The 21,869-nt window shown below is 35.9% G+C and overlaps 2 protein-coding genes across 2 annotated transcripts; one reads left to right on the top strand and one right to left on the bottom strand.

Annotated features, from left to right (window-relative positions):
- The first annotated feature begins 6,008 nt into the window (after positions 1-6,008).
- On the top strand, positions 6,009-6,808 carry LOC128870142 (putative nuclease HARBI1). The gene is made up of 2 exons (XM_054112746.1): positions 6,009-6,406; positions 6,464-6,808. Exons 1-2 carry the CDS (start codon positions 6,179-6,181, stop codon positions 6,806-6,808), a joined length of 573 nt encoding a protein of 190 aa, XP_053968721.1. The 5' UTR covers positions 6,009-6,178.
- A 1,034-nt stretch (positions 6,809-7,842) lies between these two features.
- Positions 7,843-9,058, bottom strand: LOC128869390 (uncharacterized). The gene is made up of 4 exons (XM_054111939.1): positions 8,723-9,058; positions 8,474-8,662; positions 8,192-8,416; positions 7,843-8,122 (listed from the first exon to the last, which is right to left on the bottom strand). Exons 1-4 carry the CDS (start codon positions 8,927-8,929, stop codon positions 8,021-8,023), a joined length of 723 nt encoding a protein of 240 aa, XP_053967914.1. The 5' UTR covers positions 8,930-9,058; the 3' UTR covers positions 7,843-8,020.
- Positions 9,059-21,869: the final 12,811 nt, after the last annotated feature.

Genomic DNA, 21,869 nt, shown 5'->3' with positions numbered 1-21,869 from the left:
TGAAGCGCTTGAGGAAGGTCTGCTGGCTCTCTCATACCAAGGAGTCTTGGTAAGTCACCTTTCAGTCCTCGTGTGAAAGTGTCGAGGGCTTTGTCCCGGTATGTGCGGGTAAGTAAATGCATAGATTCTGCACCGACTTCCATGCATCCAAGCTTGTTTAGTATAAGGGAGAGATGGGAATATACTCGTTGGTAAAATTCCTGGATAGTGAGGTTGCCCTGCACTAGAGAAGTCATTTGGTACTCGAGGGTACCTAAATCACGCTTATCAGCATAATGGAGAGTAAGGCATCTGGAAATAGCCTTCCACTCTAATGGCGTGTTGTATGATTCGAGGGCAATGTCGGCGTTGCCCACGACTTTGTTCCGTATGACATTAAGGATACCGTAGTATTTCGGCGTTCCTCTGAGGGGCTCGTAGATCTGAAGAATGCGATCTACACTCTTTTTCCAAGAGTTGTATTCTCCTGGATTTCCTGAAAAATCTTGCAGACACCTAACCACGTCTGGTATCTTGTCAAGATCAGTTATGTTGTTCAAGTGCCTTGCGTCTATAGTCACATCAGTTATGTTGCTAAAACTTGCATTTGGGTTTAATGCTGCCTGAACCATATTTCTGCCTTCCTGACTCATGATATTGTTAACCAGTCCTGTAACTATAGAAGTAAGTTGGTCCATGTTGAATGAATTTGGGGAGGAGGCAGTTGGCTGAGGTGGTGAGGGTACGTTTAGCGTAGGGGGTCGGATGATATTGTTAGGGTTAGACATTATTTTAATTAATTTATTTTTTTTATTTTATTTTTTTTTTTTTTTTTTTTTATTTTTGTTTTTGTTTAACAGTTCTCTGGAGGGTCCCTTGGGTGGTGAATCGCAGAGAATGTTTGTTATTATAAGCTGGAGGGTCCCCCGTTAGGTGGTGAATCGCAGCTTTAAATTATATTATATTATTGGCTGTACAAGCCAGATTTTATTATAATAATTTGTTTTTTTTATAACTTTCTTTATATTTTTTTGGTTTTTTAAATAATTCAATTAATTTGTATAGTAATATTTAATTCTGTATTTTTCACAAATTTGTTTTTCTCAATAAAAATTTTTTGTAATTCCAAATTAATAGTAATATTCAACTTATATTTTTTTCAATAATTTCTTTATAATTCTTAATATTGCTTAATATTAATATCCTTTTTTTCAATAATTTCTTTATAATTCTTAATATTGCTTAATATTAATATCCTTTTTTTCAATAATTTCTTTATAATTCTTAATATTGCTTAATATTAATATCCTTACACTAGTACTTCCCGGCGGTGGGGTGTGGTTCCTTTTTGCTAGTCTCTGCTACTGGGGCACCTCCAATTCGCACTATTAGAAGCGAGCGTTTTTTTCCTACTGGATTCTAACGCTGCACCGGCTCACTGTTCGCGTCCTTGTAATCGTACTCTTTTTTGTACAAAACACTTCACTTCACGAACTTTGAGACCGGTCCCTGCTCGGGCGCCAGTTAATAAATTATAAATTTATTTTAGTTTATTAAAACATATTTCAGAACTGAGCTCTTTATTCCTTCAATTCTCCTTTTTCACTGAACTCTTAAAATTACGATGCCTAATGATGATAAATAGTCTTAAGCTGGTTTACATATTTATTTGTTGATCAGCATTTCTTATGCTGGTTTACATGCTTATTTGTTGATCAGCATTTCTTATGCTGGTTTACATGTTTATTTATTGATTAGCATTTCTTATGCTGGTTTACATGTTTATTTATTGATTAGCATTTCTTATGCTGGTTTACATGTTTATTTATTGATTAGCATTTCTTATTATTTGGCACAGTAAAGTAAGCATAAATGAGTTATAAGCATTTAGCTGCAATGTAAGCAGTCATGAAATATGCTGACTAAATATTGAAATAGGATAACTGATATGAAATAACTAAATATTGAAATATGAATATGCTGACTAATATTGAAATAGGAATAAATGTTGCATTAACTTGTACATTTGAATATACATTTTTTGTTCCTTTGCCAAACGAAATTTTTTTCATTTTACATATGTAGGTATATTACAGGGAATAATTCATATATGTATGCATTTTATAGATATTACAAAACTTTGAAATTTGAAATAAATAAAAGAAAACTTCAAAGAAACGTATTTGCATACATACATATAGTGTTGCACGCATATGTATGCACTGAAGCAACATGACCTACCTCACAAGCATCGCCTTATCACATTTCATGCAATAATTAGGGAGTAAATATTCGAATGATCGAATTCCTGCAAATGCTAAAACAACTTCTTCTGCATATGAATCGACGTATGTGCATGTGCGTATATGCACTTGATGCCCTAACTATATATATCTATGTACATAAACAAATTCTGTATACAAAACGCTTCATTACCAGGCACACACAGGAAGATGGCATTTGCAAATATAAATATGTGAATTGAATTCAAGCAAATCAATGCTTATTAATATACACATAAGCATGTACATAGAACCGCACACACAGGGCACTCACTTTATTCCTCAAAATGCGTATGTCGTTCAAAGCTAAAATTCTATGCCTAGCGACTACAAGAACAAAATGCAGTCATAGACGCTGGCGTAGCGGCCATCATTCTAGTTGCCATAGCGCTGAACAGTCGCGGCGGCGCCGAACAGTTTCAACTATTGTACTGTGCAACAAAAACGCATCATCAAAAAATTCATTGATAAATTCGAGCTCATGGTTCTAAGAGCAAGTACTTTCATTGATAAAACGAGTCGCCCATATGCCAATTTTCTCGACAATTCGAAAATAGTCAATATTGGAATATTTCGCGTAGAATTATTTGCCAATATTTGAAAAAATCTTGAATTTTTGTCAAGTCGAGTGGCCGCGGCTCCGTACATATGTATGCATCAATATATGTATATGTACAATGCTGTGCCTATGAATGTGCGCTACGCCTATGAGTGCGCGCTGGATTTCTTGAGAAGTTTACCGTTTTATTTTGAGCTGTCGCTAGTGAGCATACATACACACAGCATATACATATGCGCATATGTATATAAATTCACAAATTTACATTTGCATATGCCATCTTCCTGTGCGTCTGGTAATGAAGCGTTTCCTATAGAGGATTTGTATTCAGTTGAAGGGATTCAACAAAGTTTTACAGACATAACATATGTATATAATTTTGGATGATTTGGAAAAATTCAAATATATAGGTCATATTAAAAAGCTACCTAACATTCTTTGCTTCTAATCACCAACAAATTCTTATCGACTGCTGCTAAATTTTCATAATGTCTTCGCGAGACGAGTACCCCTCGAAATTCCATACGTTCCTGTCATTGAGACTTCTCTATACATTAACGTTCTCTGTATATACTTTGGCCCTTATTATGAGTTGGATTCGATCTTCGATATTCGCTGGCGGTCGAAGATCGAATGTCAATTTAGTAGTAATATAGTAACCAAATAATAAACATATACTGGCCCCTATTATGAGTTAGATTCGATCTTCGCTGGTTGTGGAAGATCGAAAATCTAATGTCGAAATTTTCGTTGTTTACCGAATTTAGAGTCCAATGCAATTTTGCTTTCGATTGTGTAGCATATTGTGGGAAAATTAGTTAAAATGTAAGTTGTTTGCGATTATTTATTGTTTTATAGTAACCAAATAATAAACATATACTAATTTTATGCAGGTTGAAAGTCGTGAGTACCAAATAGCAACTAGAAAGGCTGGTTGCGTTAATGGGAGCGCATCCACAATTCGCAAAAGGGATTTGTGCCAAAGTACAAGCAGCAAAAAAATGGGAGGAATTTGCAACGGAGCTGAACTGCTTGAGACCACCAGTTAAAACAGCAGCAAAATGGATTAAGGTTAATAATGGTTTTTTTGTGATGTTTGTAGAAATACATTTTTATTTTCCCTTGGCAGGTATGGGCTGACATGAAGTCAAAAGCAAAAAAAAAAAAAATTTCGCTAAACAAAGCTGAACTCCGAGCAACAGGTGGGGGCCCTAACAGACTTCAGGGACTTTCAAATACCGAAGAAAGTATAATCGGTTTAATGAAATTTGATGTCTGCATAAATCCACCTGGGGTGCAATTTGGCCTGGATACAACTACCAGTGACCAGTTAACAGTTTTGTCCCCGTCAAATCCCAGCCCAGATCTTCTGGTCCAAAACTCTGAGGAAAGTGAAGCGGATTTAAATCTAAACGAGGAACCAGCAGGAAAAACGAGAACAAATAAAAAGGCTCAAAAAGCAGAGAGATTGAGGTTACTGGAGTTGCAGACTGATGGCCAAAAACAATTTTATGAAGAAATGATTTCTACCTTGTCCAAAATAAAGCAATGTGCTGCAGAAACAGCGGAAAACACAAAAAAAAAAAAAAATACGAGTTAAAAAAACGCAACCGATGAACTCTTGCAACTAAAACGGGAGAAATTGCGCGTATATAAAGTAGAAGTCCTGAAAAAACAACAAGATCGCAGATCAAAACTACAACTAAAAGTAGCGATTTTAGAGACCAAAAAGAAATTGCTATCAAAATAATTTTTATATTTATATTTTCTGTTTTATATTAGTATTAGGAAAAAAGACTGTATATATTAAAAGAACGTTATTTATAGGTAATTTTTATATTTATATAGCTTTAAGCTATGTGCCTTAAAGAAACTGAAGTGATATTTTGTGTTTTATATTAGTACCTATCAGGAAAAGACTGTATATGTATATGTATTTAAAGTAGGTTAAACAAATGAATTCATGTTTTTATTAAAGAAATGAGATTGATTTTGAACTAAATAGCAATCGAATGACGAATTGAATAAAGAAAGTTTATAAAAAAAATAAAAAAGAAACTATAAAGGTTTCTATTTAATGCTTTTTAGTTTATTCTATAATATTCTAGGAATATCATTTTTTTTTGTTTTCTGCTTCTCCGTTATTTGACTCCACTTCAATATCTCCAGCATCATCGTTGAGGGTCTCATCGGATAACTCTTCATTCGAAAGTTGAACATTGTAAAACAGACAAATGTTGTGGCACTACTCTCTCTTGCCTGCAACAAACATCTAAATCGGGTTTTCAAGACTCCAATTGTTCTCTCAATGATACTTCTCGCTTTAGCATGTTGTTTTGTTGTATGTCCTTTGTGGAGACCCTTCCTCAGAGTTTCTGAACGGCGTCATTAAATATGGTCTTAGAGCGTATCCAGCATCACCTGAGACAGACAAAAATTATTAAAAACGGAATTTCAATAGGAGGAGGAGGAGCCAAGATTTGCGATGACCATGGAGATGTTGCTCCTCTAAATGCGATTTTCACAAAAAAATACTTTTTTTTAACTTTTAAAAATGTTGTTAGCAAAGAATTTCAATAAATCGATTTTTCTTTTATTTTGATTTGTTGTATCAGCTGAGAAAAAATAATCTATTGTAAATGCGTTGAGCGATGGAAATTCAAAATAGTCCTATTCTTCAGCGAATGAGCACCATAATACCAAATGAAAATTCGTTCGATCGGCACTTTCGACTACAGTCGAAGATCGAATGTTGCTCATAATAAGAGCCTTTGCACAACTCATATTTAATATATGTATAGGGTTGTTCAATAGGCGCGCTTCAACTTTTTTCCGATAGTTAGGGCGAACGACGCAATATTTTTTATTTTTCGTTTGTCATTTGTAAACTTCATTAGTATACATTTCATCATGGAACGCTACACACTTGAGCAAATATTGCAAATCGTGCAAATTTTTTATGAAAATAATCGTTCTGTTGCTGCTACTTTAAAAGCATTACGGCCATTTTACGGTCCATTTAACAAGCCGTCCCGTTTTGGGGTTATGTGAAGTCATTGGTCTACAGTAACAAGCTGGCGACGATTTGTGAGCTCAGTGGTGCGATTCACTAACACATTTTATCGATATTCGCTTTGTTATCTTTCCTTAACCATAATTTTTACGATTTTGCTATTCAGTAACCCATTTCATTACGAAAATCGACAAGACAAAATCAGCTGTTTGGTTAACCTGTCGATTATCGCGAACTAAACGACAATAATTTTGGTGTTGTTAAATCAAACGATAAAGAAAAATTAGTGATTTTAATCAAAACTGTGAAATTAGATGAAAAAAAACTTATTTAAAAAGCGTGAGTATGGCGTTTGAGTATTTGGCTTACGATTTATCGCGTGGAGAGGAGGAAGTGAGCCCTCAAATAGTTGATCGAAGTTTGCTCCGGCATGTGGACAATCCTTTCGATTTGGATGCAGGGGAGTTCCAGAAGTTATTCCGTTTAACTCCAGACTTGACTGAGGACGTAGTTTCGCAGCTTGACAGCCATCTTAGAGGTTCCAGAATAACAGCGATTTCGACTGAAAAACAGGTAAATTTGGTAACATTCAAGCTAATTCAGTTCTAAATTCTGCCTTTATACAACTAGGTTCTAGCTGCACTGCGATTTTTTGCAACCGGGTGTTATCAACGACCCGTAGGTGAGCAATGGGGAATATCTATGAGTCAGTCGTCCGTTAGCCGTAGCATTCATCGGGTAACAGCTGCAATCAACAGCTCCATGTTTTGCGCAAAGGTGAGATTTCCCATGACCCAAGTGGAGCGGCAAGCGGCAAAAGAAATTTTTGCTTCAGCAACCTCCCCGTTTTTGGGAGGTACCATTGGAGCTATCGATTGCACGCACGTGTCAATTTTGGCCCCGAAACGTCATGAAGAAGCGTATGTCAACCACCACGGCTACCATTCGCTTAATGTCCAAATGGTAACAACATAATTTGTAATGTATTCAAGAATCAAGATTCCCTTTTAATGTTTTACAGATATGCGATCCTACACTTAAAATTTTAAACGTAAATGCCAAATTTCCGGGAGCACGGCACGATTCATACATTTGGAGTTCCTCTGCGGTGCGAACGGTTATGCAACGGTATTTTGAAATTGGAAACCATAACTTGTTTTTGATTGGTAGGCTTTTTAATCTATTAATAAATATATTTAAATAAAAATAAGGGAATTAAAAATCAAAAATTCTCTGCAGGTGATTCCGGGTACCCTTTGGAGCCTTGGCTGATGACTCCTCTAACAAACCAACCGGAAGGTACTCCGAAATTCTTGTACAATGAGGCATTGTGCAAAGCTCGTAACCCAGTTGAGAGACTTTTTGGTGTTCTTAAGGCAACGTGGCGGTGCTTGTCTCAACAAAGGACACTCTTGTACGATCCAGGATTTACTGGACAAGTAGTTAACGCGTGCTCAGTTTTACATAATATTCGTTTAAGAGAAGGAATATACCAGACCGAAAATGAATTCACAGAGCCCAGAACAAACGACATTTTTGTAAACCAAGATGCACCATCCTCAACAGCAAAGCGCATCCAAGACCGACTGATTGCTAATTTTTTTACTTAAATACTATTTTCACTCATAATCATTCCGCATACATATCTATGTGAACACTCGGGTATAAAAAGTTGAAACATTTTCATATTTATTGTTAAGACCTTTTATTGAACAAAATTACATGCAGATTCAATAAAAACAATTCAGTCTTTAACTTCAGTTTACATACAGTTTTAGGTTACAGGCACATAAATCTATTTATGTATATAGGTATGCATAAGCGTATGTACACATGGTTTATAAATTCAAAGGTCAGTCTATTTGTAAAAACGAAAACAATACATTCTAATTCATTTAATTAATGTTACTTAACATTACCACAGCTTGTTTACTTATAAAATTCAAATAAAAAGTAACTTCAGGTACTAAAATAAACATTTGGTATATGTATATGCACATAAAAAGGAACTGCGGAATTGGTTTCTAATCTACATACGATAGATTGCATTCGTTAGATTGTTGAATGCTTCTGCGGTAGCGCTTAATCCATTCCCCAATACGGCTATTGCCTCCGCCATCATTTTATTAGCCTGAGCAATTGCAGAGCTGCTTTCGGCTAAGATCTATTAAAAAATAGCAAGAACAATTAATAAAATGCCACTTTTATGTGTTGAAAATAAATTACCTTTAAAGCATCCGCTTGTTGTTTCGCGACTTCAACTGTTTCTCTACTCGACTGGGCTAGCATCTATTAAAAAACAATCACCAATGGAAAAACATAATAAAATTATTTTACATTAAGTTCAAAAGAAATTACCTTTAGTGCATCTGCCTGTTTTTCTGCTATTTCCAAAAATTTCTTCCGAGCATTACCGTCTTCTTCCATGCGCTTTCTTTTCAAGCTCGCCCGTGGTGTTCTCCTGTCTGAGATATGGGAATTACCTGACCTCAGCGTGAAATTCTCTGCCAGTGGCGTCCGTAAAGGCGACGGGGCTTCCGAAATCACCCTTTCATCTTCCACTTCGATACCCATTTGGATTACCTAAAAATTTACACACCAGTAAGTTACACTTTAAAACATACACTTCATGCAATTTACCTCCTCCAGTGGAATATTTTCAGGGGTTGAATCGTGGCCCTTCATATACTCCTCCCCTATAAGAGCAGACACCCGCCTCTCGAATTCCGTTAGGGGCTCCTCACTGATTGGCCTGTTTCCAGTTAAAGCTTGTTGCCTTCGCCGATTCCGTGCTTTAATGCTGGTGCGGCTTTTTAAGTCCCGCCATACCTTTTTAGGGAAATGATTAACATCTCTCTACTTTTAAGTAATAACACAATATTTTCTTACCGTTTGCCATTGATTCACCGTCTTCACTGCTCCACCCAGACTATTTAATTTTGTTGCTAGCTCGCTCCACTTTTTGTCGCACTCGTACTTACCATGGAGGCTGTGGAACCTAGATCCTGCTAGACCCGGGACTTCCATTAGGTAGTCAAGCAGGCGATTTAGCTGCTCGGATGTGGCACGGCTTCTTTTGGTAGCTGTCGATGTCATCCTAAAGCAATATACAAAAATTATTAATAAAACAATAAATTGAAATAAACAGTTATTTTATTGTACTTACTTTGTACATATATTATTGGTAAAAAACACTCACAATTGCATTTAACAGTTTGGCGTCTATGTTTTTATGTTTCTCTTCTTCATGTTATTCGCTCATTCTGACATTTAATTTGACAAAGATGCCACTCTCTATCAGTTTGAATAAATAGAAGAAAACAGCTGTTCAGTGTTAGTTAACATAAGTTAGTGAATAGCACAATCGACAGTGCAATCGATAAATACTGAAGAGAAAAATAACAATTGTCGAATCGATAAGAGTTAGTGAATCGCACTACAGAGCCAATATTGAACGCGAAATTTCTGGAATTTCGGCCGATTTATGCAAAAGAGTGGTCGAAAATTGGGTTCAACGATTGGACTTCGTAAAACGTGCACGCGGTGGTCATGCAAAAGAAATCGAATTTCATACTTAAATGTATATGTTCAAACTCGATAATAAAAAAAAATTAGTTAAAAAAGTCAAACCGTTTGCGTTTTATTCAAAAAAGTTCAAAAGTTGAAGCGCTCTTACTGAAAACCCCTATATATGAGAATGTAAGTCGATACGAATGTTAGAAAATGTCAAACAAGTGATAATGTATTAAGTACAAGCAGAGAACGTAAATTCATAGAGAAGACTCAGGAACGAATGAGCAGGTTAAATGTCAAATGCTAACAAAACGCGGGTAAGAAATTTTTATTATTTCACCACGGCCTTGGAAAAGTTAACAGAAGAGAATTAACATAGCGGAGCGTAGTCAACAGAATTAAATATAGCGTTTGCATTCAAATGTAAAATGCTACGAATGCAATACGTATATGTTTCTATTCTAAGCAAAACAATGCATATTCATATTTACATATGTATGCACATACATATAACCGCACTCATTCACTTTATGCCTCTACATGCGTATGTTTCCAAAACTAAAATTCGAAGCCTAGCATTTATGCATTAATAGGCGCAGCTGTAGCGGCCATGATTATTTACCCGTGACGGCGCTGAACAGTTTCAAATATTAAAAAGCACAACAAAAACAAATATTATTCCATTTAGCACGATATAAAATTTTTCGTGCTTAAATTATTTTGTGTCAAATGTAATTTTTGCGAAATATGTTCATATCACAAATTTTGGGGAACTCCCTTTTTGTCCATACAAGCAAAGTTAGTGGTCAGAGCAATTGAAATGTGTTAATATTTTGTGAATTACACAGTCCTGCGAGGGTGAGTTTCTAGAATGGCTGTACTTGTTTCTTGTAGTTTTTTATGCGCTGAAAACGAATCTGACCTTCAAAATGCTCCATCACGTCAGGATTTTTGGTAAATGAAGCCTAAAAGGTCAAAAAATGGCCATTTTAGCCATTTTTGATAATTTTTTTTGGGATAGAAATTTTTTTTTTCAATTTTCGACGAAAAGGTTGCATAGTACAACTCTTTAGCTTTAAAACCCATTTTTTTAAATTATTGTACGATTTTTAAAAAAAAAGTTATGACATTTTGAAATTAACAGTTTCAGTTACGCATACGTTGGGTATAACGTCTATTGGCGTAACTGAAACTGTTAATTTCAAAATGTCATAACTTTTTTTTAAAAAATCGTACAATAATTTTAAAAAATGGATTTTAAAGCTAAAGAGTTGTACTATGCGACCTTTTCGTCGAAAATTGAAAAAAAAAATTTTCTATCCCAAAAAAAATTATCAAAAATGGCAAAAATGGCCATTTTTTGACCTTTTAGGCTTCATTTACCAAAAATCCTGACGTGATGGAGCATTTTGAAGGTCAGATTCGTTTTCAGCGCATAAAAAACTACAAGAAACAAGTACAGCCATTCTAGAAACTGAAAAAAGTTAAATTTCGCAGGCCTGTGTTATCAATGCAATCAGACGTGTTGGGTAGAGAAATTTTTTATTGGCAAATTAGTTTTTCCAAAGCTTCATTAAATTTAACGCATTAAGATAAAAGGTAAGCCAAAAAATATTTTATATTTATTCAGTTATTTATATTTTTTAATTCTGTTAAATATTTTATGTATCCCTAAAAGAAAATGTCAAATGCAAAACTAAAACGTAAAGCAATTTCTGTGGAAACCAAAATTGATTTTTAGATAACCTTCGAAATGGAGAAGGCTCAACATTTCTTGGCAAAATGTTCGGTTTAAATGAAGCCCCAATAAGAACTATAAAAAAAATGAATTTTTAATTAGGCAATCGGTGATTTTTGAAACGAAACTGTCTGTTAAGTCTTCATCATACACTAGAGATGCTACTTAAGAAAAATACATAATATAGCTTGAGAACAATCCACAGAAACAAATTCCCGTAGACGGAAACAATATCAAACAGCAAGCATTAAGGTTTTATAAAATGATAAAAGACGAACAACCGTCTACATCCATACAATCAACTCATGAGAAAAGCTGCGTATTTTCTGCAAGCACAGGATGGTTAACGGGATTTCTACAAAGGCATGCGCTTGAAAGCCGCCAAAGAATTTCCATTAAAACTTAATATAATAGCCGATGGGGCATACAGTCCAGATCGGGTTTTTATGCCGACGAAACTGGTATTTTTTCGAAAAAAATTTTCACAGAATGGTTCAGTAAATATTTTGTACCAGAAACTAGAAAATATATGAATGGAAAGGGCTTAGAATTTAAAGTTCTTCTGTTGGTAGACAATGCACTCAGGCATCCTCAGCTGGAACACGAAAATGTACAATTTATGTTCCTGCCACCGAATACCACATCCCTAATCCAACCAATGGACCAAGGAATTATCGCAACATTTAAAACTTACTACACCAAAAGAACACTCCAGTACATTTTGGATACCTTGAATAATAAAACTCGTACAGTAATTGATGCTTGGAAAAAGTTTTCTATTAAAGATTGCGTTAAACATGCTACTTTAGCATTATAAGATTTACGACCATCAACCTTAAACGGATGTTGGAGAGCAATTTGGCCAGAATGTGTAAAAAGTAAAAATCCTATGGATCCAAATACAAAACAATATTCCAATGCATATTCCAACATGAGCTGAATTCTTGTATGGCTTGTTACAAAGAATTATACAAAGAGGTAGCAAGAATTGGCAAACAACGGCTCATATCAGACTTCATTGTTAAAAATGCAGATGCTGAACGAATCTAGTTCAAAATTATTTCAGCGATGATAGTGATTGTACTGTGGGCAAAAAGTAAGGTGAATTTATTTGTCAAACTTCGCGGGATTAAAATTTCGCTCTAGTTATTTTTTTCATGAATTGGCAGCACTGTTAATAACATCTGGGCCAACTTTCATGTGAATGTCATTGTCAGTAATATATTTACGCTTGTGTTTACCAAACAACCAAGAGTGCATTTTTCGATTTTTACAATGTCTGATTTGATTGAGCAGAGAAGTGCCATCAAATTTTGTTTGCGGAATAAAATTTCGGCTGCGGAAACGTATAGCATGTTGCAGAAGTCATTTGGTGATTCGACCATGTCGCAGAAAAATGTTTATAAGTGGTACAAAGACTTCAAAGAGGGTCGAGAACGTGTTGATGGCTTGGAGCGCTCCGACGACCATCGACGTCAACAGATGACCAACACGTCAATAAAGTGAAGAAGTTAGTGCTCAAAAATCGTCGGTTGACTGTTAAAGACCTTACTGATATGATCGGAATATCAGAAGGATCTGTGAAAACCATTTTGAAAGATCATTTGGGCCTACGAAAAGTCAAATCTCGTTTGGTACCGAAAACTCTCAATTTCTTGGAAAAAAGTCGTCGCGTTGATGTGTGTGAAACAATGCTTTCAGACTATCAGGACAAGCTCAAATGCATCATTACGGGAGATGAGACTTGGATTTATGCTTACGACCCTGAAACAACCGACCAATCAAGCGAATATCGTGCTAAAGGCGAGGGAAGACCGAAAAGAGCACATCAAAGTCGTTCAAAAATAAAGGTCATGATGACAGTTTTTTTCGATTTTCGTGGTGGGGTACACTATGAATTCCTTCCACCTGGCCAAACTGTTAATAAGGAATATTATTTGAGCGTTATGCGTCGTTTACGTGAAGCAATTCTTCTAAAAAGACCAGAATTATGGGCCAACAACTCTTGGTTTTTGCATCACGATAATGCACCGTCTCACACTGCACTCGTTCTTCGTGACCATTTCGCCAAAAATTCCTCGCATATCGTTCCGCAACCACCGTATTCGCCTGATCTGCCTCCGTGTGACTTCTGGCTATTCCCAAAACTCAAGAGACCACTCCGGGGAACGCGTTTTGAGTCGATTGAGGAGATAAAAGCTGAATCGAAGAAGGTGCTGAGGGCTATACCGGAAATGGACTATTTGGTATGTTTCGAGGATTGGAAAAATCGTTGGATGGCATAAGTGTATTTCATCGAGAGGGGATTATTTTGAAGGGGATGAAATTGATTTACAAGAATAAATAAAGATTTTTCATTTTACAACCAAATTCACCTTACTTTTTGCCCACAGGTATACGCGTTCGAAGCAATCGAATGCGAGTGATTCATGATGACAGCAGTTAAATTTATGTTCCTGTATTTATGATGATCACTTATGTTTTTTTTTATTTTTTTACCTAGAAAATTGAATAACCTTTTCTTTTCGTTAACAACATAGCTGTTTAACATAATTATTTTTAGTTCCTGAACTTGCCATACATTTAATTCAAGTAATTTTTAAGATTAGAGTGCATTTATTTTTTAACTTTCATAACTATACTTGTAAAAATAAACTTTGTATATGTGACTAATTATATGTATATGTCACTAATTTTAATAGCTTTTAGAGATTAGGAACCAATCACCTATTTTTGCAATTCATCAATGTCTTTTTTTACACGGTTTTTTCTGAAATCAATCTACCGTGCAAAAATAGAATTAAGTGTATTTCTACGAGCAAAGTACTTTCATTCACAAAACGAGCCGCGCATATGCCAATTTTCTCGACCATTCGAAAATAGTCAATATTGGAATATTTCGCGTAAAATTATTTGCCAATATTTGGTAAATCTTGATATTTTGTCATATCGAGTGGTCGCGGCTCCCTACATATGTATGCATCAATATACATATGTATGAAAATACGTCTTCTAAATGCTCGACAACCGCAGCTGCTGTGCGTCAAGCGCGCGCATGAGCATACAGTAAGTTGCAGAAAACAGCACAAGTAGCTCATAGAAAAGTTCCGTGTCGGACATTTCAATACTAAGAGAAAATCTCGAAACAATTATTTTATGTTATCTGATAGTAGGCAAATAGGTAATTAGTTTATTACTTTACGTATGTAGTTCTTCAATTGGTAAAAAGCGCACAAAAACATGCATATATCTGCAAGGTTAGAGACTTACTCTGAAATCAGAGTATTTGAAGGTTACTGTACATATTTGAAGGTTACTGTGCATACAATGCTGTGCCTATGAATGTGCGCTGGATTTCTTGAGAAGTTTTAGGGAATCATAATATTTTTGCTGTGGCAAGGTACATACATACACAAATCATATATACATAGGTACATATGCATGTATATGCGCATATGAATACATATAAATTCACATATTTGTATTTGCATTTGCCATCTTCCTGTGTGCCTGAATCATTTCTCTATGAGGATTATTAATTTGATATGCTTGAAGAATTGAAAATAAATCAATCACCAATGTATCATCATCATCCTTACCGAATTTATAATTAGTGACGACAAGTTGTTAATATTACCAGTTATTTTAAGATTTTTATCATTAACTAGCTGACCCGACGAACTTTGTTCCGCCCTAGAGGCAATAAAAAAGCAGATTTTGGATTTTATTAAGTTTATTTTTTTATTAATCAAGTATTTGAAGCTTTAATAGATTGTACTCTTTAGTTAAGCACCTTGCCATACACGACATTTTTTGTTTTATTACCAGGGGCAAGAGCAAACAACGCAGATGGTTTTCCGACCCGTGAACATGCCACATATAATTGACCATGTGAGAAACATTGATTTTCTAAATTCAGACCACAAACTTTCAAGGATTACCTTTTTGATTTGTTAATGATCATGGCGAATGCAAAACGGATCGAAAATTGAAGTCTTTTAAACTCAAACGGAAGATCGGTTGGGATCCTCGGAATGAGAAATTCTTCACCTTCGAATTTTCCTTTGAGTATCGTCGCGTAAATCACATTGTTCATCAATCTATTTACCACCAAACGCGTACCGTTGCAAAGTTTTGGTAGGCTTATGTTTCGAAGCATGATTAATACGGAGCCAACTTTTAAGCGTAAATTGTGTGGTGGTAAGCCAGGCACATCCAAAGAGTTAAAAAATTCTATCGGATAGTTGGTGGCTTCATCTTCATTTGTTTCACAGTCAATAGATTTGAATGAACTCATTGCTCCAATGATATCATTTTGAATTATGTAGTCATCTACATCTGTATTCTGAGCCGCTAAAATTGTTCGCTCACTCAATCATTCATTATTTTTGTAGTTATTAATGATGTTTGGGAATACTTTATTGATAAGTTCGTCTTTCGATGAGACAAAGTTACAGAAATTCTGAGGAAAAGAAATCAATCCGCTCGATTCGTCGATAGGTACTCGATAGTAATTGCTCAGAGAAATCTTCAGTAGATGTATCATTAAGTAATGCAACTCTCATGCTTGTTGTCTGCTGAAGTTTCTTCACATAGCGCCATCGATTCGATGATTTGAGGCAAGCGTTTGATCTTGGAATTACTGGCAGTGCTTGGCGGATGTCGCCAGACAGTAAAATCATTGCGCCTCCAAAACATGTCGAGTTATTGGGTATATCTTTCAATGTTCGGTTAAGTGCTTCTAATGCACGTTTATGCGCCATTGTGCATTCGTCCCAGATGATGATTTTCGATGCTGATAAATCTTTGGCCATTGCTAAGTTTTTTGAAATATTACATGTTGGTTCTTCAATTTTTTGAAGATTTAACGGCAATTTTAATGCTGACTGAGCCGTACGGCATCTTTCGAACAATGTGGCTGCTATTCCAGAAGAAGCAACTGCGAGCGCAATGTTGGATTTCGCACGAACAGTGGCTAAAATTACTGATATGAGGAATGTCCTTCCTGTTCCACCAGGGGCATCAAGAAAATATAAACCACCATTTTCATCAGCAATTGCCTTTTTTGGCGATTCAATAGTGGTACGTTCGTTTGAACTACTAAATCTACTTGTAGATCTCTGTTATTCGCTCGACGATTTCGCATTGACAACCGAGCCGTTTCACGGGCTGCCTCGCTGTGCCCTTATGAGTGAGAAGCACGAAATCGAGCAATACTAACGCGGCGCTCTTCACGGGCAATTCCTTGTGCTTCTTCAGTCGTTTCATTCCCAATGTTTCGTATCCTTTTTGCATTACGGCTTTGTCGGGAAAGATTCGATCGTCTTGGTCGCGGCATTGATAATGATAATTCAAAGAGAATACAAATTACTGTATTATATATGTCTGACAAAATTTATATTATCAAATTTTCTACTTAACCATAGACAAAATTACGTTTAGCTGTCATTTGCGTTTTGCTATACCACATTTTATAGTGACTTCACGGAAACGCGTTCGAATGGGGTAAAAAGTATCCTGGTCCTAAACTACCTCTCCACCGATTTTCAGCCAAATCGGTTCAGCCGTTCCCGAGTTATAAATAGTGTAACTAACATGACTTTCTTTTATATATATAGATTTATTATTATATATGAACGATAAAATGTATGGTAATATTTATCATATACCTAATATACATATGTATGTCGTATGCTAATATACATGCATACATACAATTTCGCGCAATGGTCATAAAACAAAAAGAACAAATCAAATTATATGGGCATATAAAATGAACAAATCTATTCTGTACGCAAGCAGATGTAAGATAAATATAGTTCACATTTTTTCACACTTGCGTATCACTCTCTCCCTCTAATTACTCTCCGGCAGCCATATTAATTAATTTCCTGCTGTTAACTTGTGGTGAAGTAATTTCTGAATTAAATTTCGTTCCCGTGTTTAGTTAGAGCCCACAATGAGGAACGGGCCGGGACTGCGCCTTCTCTATGAATTTGCGTTCTCTGGTACAAGCAGCAGAGAACGCAGAGAACGTTAAATATAGAGAGTTCTCACGAGCTACGAATAGTGTGAATTGTCAAAAATGAAGTGAAACCGCGAACACTATTTCACCTCGCTTAACTCGACAGCGGGGAAGTTCTTAACAGAGCTGATTACAGTGAATTATGTACAAGTACATTGGCTCTGCTCAATTTTTGTTTTCTGCATGAAATCAAATTGACGAATGCCGACGGCATTTTGCAAGGCATTTGCTTGTGCATTTTTATGTTCCCTTGATAAACGAAAATTTATTCAATTTATATTTAAAGATTTAAAATCCAACATTTAAAATCAAAGTAACTTTAATGTTTGTTGCTTTAATTTTAAAAGAAGAATTTAAACAAAATACATTATAAAACGACCTCACATTTTGTTGTGTGCGTTTTAGTAAATTTGATGAAAATGTTTACTAATTTTTCGAGTCGAAATTAATTTTAGACAAGAATTCAAAGAGCATATTGGTATATTGAGGAATATGTATGTATATCAATATATGTATATATGTATGTACATATATTATGTTAGTTATATTTGTGCAAAAGTTCAATTGCATCTTCAAGTCTTATAGTGTTACAAATGTATGTGCACACGCACTGCAGCAACAATGACCTATCTCACGACGCATTGCCTTATCATATTTATGTACATTTGAAAATGCATTTTTTGCTCCTTTGCCAAACGAAATTTTTTTCATTTTACATATGTAGGTATATTACAGGGAATAATTCATATATGTATGCATTTTATAGATAGTACAAAACTTTGAAATTTAAAATAAATAAAAGAAAACTTCAAAGAAACGTATTTGCATACATATGTACATATAGTGTTGCACGCATATGTATGCACTGAAGCAACATGACCTACCTCACGAGCATCGCCTTATCATATTTCATGAAATAATTAGGGAGTAAATATTCGAATGATCGAATTCCTGCAAATGATAAAACCACTTCTTCTGCATATGAATCGACGTATGTGCATGTGCGTATATGCACTTGATGCCCTAACTATATATATCTATGTACATAAAAAAATTCTGTATACAAAATGCTTCATTACCAGGCACACAGGAAGATGGCATTTGCAAATATAAATATGTGAATTGAATTCAAGCAAATCAATGCTTATTAATATACACATAAGCATGTACATACAACCGCACACACAGGGCACTCACTTTATTCCTCAAAATGCGTATGTCGTTCAAAGCTAAAATTCTATGCCTAGCGACTACAAGAACAAAATGCAGTCATAGACGCTGGCGTAGCGGCCATCATTCTAGTTGCCATAGCGGTGAACAGTCGCGGCGCCGCCGAACAGTTTCAACTATTGTACTGTGCAACAAAAACGCATCATCAAAAAATTCATTGATAAATTCGAGCTCATGGTTCTAAGAGCAAGTACTTTCATTGATAAAACGAGTCGCCCATATGCCAATTTTCTCGACAATTCGAAAATAGTCAATATTGGAGTATTTCGCGTAGAATTATTTGCCAATATTTGAAAAAATCTTGAATTTTTGTCAAGTCGAGTGGCCACGGCTCCGTACATATGTATGCATCAATATATGTATATGTACAATGCTGTGCCTATGAATGTGCGCTACGCCTATGAGTGCGCGCTACGCCTATGAGTGCGCGCTGGATTTCTTGAGAAGTTTACCGTTTTATTTTGAGCTGTCGCTAGTGAGCATACATACACACAGCATATACATATGCGCATATGTATATAAATTCACAAATTTACATTTGCATATGCCATCTTCCTGTGCGTCTGGTAATGAAGCGTTTCCTATAGAGGATTTGTATTCAGTTGAAGGGACTTAAAATTAACTTGAGTATCTAGAAATGCGGGTAAAATTAGAATTCAACATAAAAATGCCCCATAATATATTTTAAATTATACCTACTTTACTAGCAAAAATAATCGTGCATTTCCCAAGCAGTGTTCGGATGTTTGTCATCTTTGTTATCTTCCGTTTGCTTGAAAACCAACACATTACTCAGAGCCTTCTCCCACAAAAGAAGAAAACAAATGAAACAACTGTCAAAAATTGCTTTAAGATTGGAAATACGAATAAGAAGCACAAAGCGTGTCGCCAGTACAGGAGACAAACTCCCTTCTCTCTTCCGCGGCCGTCCTTCACCCAGAGAACGTAAATTCATAGAGAAGGCGCAGGAACGAATGGACAGGTTAAATGTCAAAACACATCAAAACGAGGGTAGGAAGTTAACAGAAGAGAGTTAACATAGCGGAGCGTAGTCAACAGAAATAAATATAGCGTTTGCATTCACCCCATTTACACACGGAGACATCTGGAATGGAGACACTGGAAATTCTCTTTTCATGTCTCATTCACGGACACACGGGCAAAATTGTTTTCGGCGACATTTTGACATTTAATACTTTAGCATCGTCTGGTTCGGATGTATTCTAGCACGCGCTTACATGTAAAGCAGAGAGCGTTCGACAACAGTTTCTTAAATATATGAATGAAAAATGCAAACTGGTTAAATAATAAATAATTTGTTGTTTTTTTTATTTTTTTTTTTTTTTTTTTTTTTTTTTTTTTATTAACGCATCTTAAAGTATAGGCAGAATAACGTTTAGAAATTACAACTAGTACAACGGAATAAAGATACTAACGAGCAATTTTTATTGAACATATATATTAAAAAAGGAAAAAACTAAGATGCCTCAATATTCATAAATTCATTATGAATGTATAAATATATAAGGTACAGCTGCTACTGGGTGCCCATCTGGTCTAAAACTGTTTTACGCTTGAGCCGCCGACGATGAGTATTTGGCTGAAGCAAAGCCAATGCTTCAGCGTTGACATGTGTACTTAAACGTTGTCTGTGAGCCATGGCGTACTTTTTCGCCACGTCAGTGATGGGTAAGATACCAAGATCACGATGGAGGTCGAGATTTCTCACATAGTATGGAGCATTGGCGATGTTGCGCAACACTTTATTTTGGAATCGTTGGATAACAGTCATGCAAGATTCGCTTGAGCATCCCCATAGCTGAATGCCATACGTCCAGACCGGTTTGAGTATTTGATTATATAGCAGTAGTTTGTTGTTCGTTGACAGAATAGAGTGTCTGCCAATAAGATAAAGAAGGTTTTTTGTTTTTAATTCCAGCTCTTTACGCTTTTTCTTGACATGCGCCCTCCAACGCAGTTTAGCATCAAGGGTTATACCAAGATATTTTGCCTCGTTGACGTACGGTATATTTACGCTGTTTATGTAGACTGGCTTGTAAATTGTTTTTTTCAGGCCGAATACAATGTGAACTGATTTGGAGTTATTTAATTTGATACGCCATTTTTTCGCCCATGTTGCAATAGAACTCACCGCTGATTGCAATTTCGTCGTTGTAGTCTCTATCACTTCTCCAACTGCTAGGATAGCCGTGTCATCTGCAAAGGTTGCGGTAACGTGTTGCTCGTGAACCGGTAAGTCATACGTATACAAGAGGTACAAGAGAGGGCCTAGGATGCTTCCTTGAGGTACCCCCGCGCGTGCTTTTTGCAGTGAGGAATAGGCGTTGTCAAGTCTGACACGAAAGTATCTGCCATCAAGGTAGGAAGAAAGGATTTCGCAATAATTCCTGGGCAAAATCAATTTTAGTTTGTGGAGTAAGCCCGTATGCCAAACTTTGTCAAACGCCTGCGAGACGTCAAGGAACACCGCTGCGCAAACTTTGTTTTCCTCTATCGCGCACTCTATGGTTCTAACAACTCTGTGAACTTGGTCGATAGTGGAGTGATTTTTTCGAAAGCCAAATTGGTGCGTTGGAATAACTCTCTTGTTTTCTATAATCGGCAACATTCGAGTCAGTAGCAGTCGTTCAAAAAGTTTGGACAGCATTGGTAGCAGAGAAATAGGTCGGTATGAAGACACATCATTTGGCGATTTTCCGGCTTTCAGAATCATAATTACTTCTGCTGTCTTCCAGTACATAGGAACATATTTTAACAAAAAACACAAATTAATCAATTGAGACAGACAAGTAACACAATTAATGGGCAATCTCTGAAGAATTTCTGCAGTTATGAGGTCGAAACCAGGCGTTTTTTTCGCTTTCATTTTGAAAATTTCGCTCATTACTTCTTCGTTACTAACTGGCTCAATGCTGACATCGCTTTCAATCCAATTTGACGAGATGTCAATATCTTCAGATCCATCATTGGCACAGAAGGTTTTACAAAGATTCTCTGCAAATAAATTTGCTTTTTGCTCATTGGATTTTGCCCATTGGGTGTCGTTTATTTTGATGGGTGCTATGTGTTTTATCGGTCGGTTAAATGACTTTGCTGCCTTCCATAAAGAGTAGTCTGTGGATTTATCAGATGTGAGGCTCTTAAGAAATCGATTGAAATTATCATTTTTAAATGTCTGAATTTGAATGTGTAGTTGTTTTGTTGTTTGGTTGAGTTTCAATTTGTCCTCAGGATATCTGGTTTGCTGCCAACGACGTCTAAGTTTTCGTTTTTTATTTATCAGCAACTTGATATATGATGGGTATTTTTTCTTGTTTGATGTGACTTCTTGCTGGGGCGTACTGTTCCAAGCTGCGTTTTGAATTATTTGCGTGAACTGAAGCACGGCATCATCAAGATCATCAACAGTCACGATACGGCCGGTGTCTACCACTACAGCTTGTAATTGCAGTTGGAAGTACTGCCAGTCGGTGAAGTTATTAAATAGACGAGGAGACGTTTTATTTAGT

Source organism: Anastrepha ludens, chromosome X, assembly GCF_028408465.1.
Source record: "Anastrepha ludens isolate Willacy chromosome X, idAnaLude1.1, whole genome shotgun sequence".
Lineage (NCBI taxonomy): Eukaryota > Metazoa > Arthropoda > Insecta > Diptera > Tephritidae > Anastrepha > Anastrepha ludens.
Note: the sequence above shows the minus strand (reverse complement) of the source record. Positions and strands in the feature narration are given on the sequence as shown.

What these genes read in the sequence shown, in the direction of transcription:
- LOC128870142 (XM_054112746.1), top strand. Translation starts at nt 6,179, where the DNA reads ATGGCGTTTGAGTATTTGGCTTACGATTTATCGCGTGGAGAGGAGGAA. An exon ending in CGATTTCGACTGAAAAACAG is followed by an intron (nt 6,407 to 6,463) that starts GTAAATTTGGTA and finishes TTATACAACTAG; the next exon opens with GTTCTAGCTGCACTGCGATT.
- LOC128869390 (XM_054111939.1), bottom strand. Translation starts at nt 8,929, where the DNA reads ATGACATCGACAGCTACCAAAAGAAGCCGTGCCACATCCGAGCAGCTA. An exon ending in CGGTGAATCAATGGCAAACG is followed by an intron (nt 8,663 to 8,722) that starts GTAAGAAAATAT and finishes TTCCCTAAAAAG; the next exon opens with GTATGGCGGGACTTAAAAAG. An exon ending in AAAATATTCCACTGGAGGAG is followed by an intron (nt 8,417 to 8,473) that starts GTAAATTGCATG and finishes GTAAATTTTTAG; the next exon opens with GTAATCCAAATGGGTATCGA.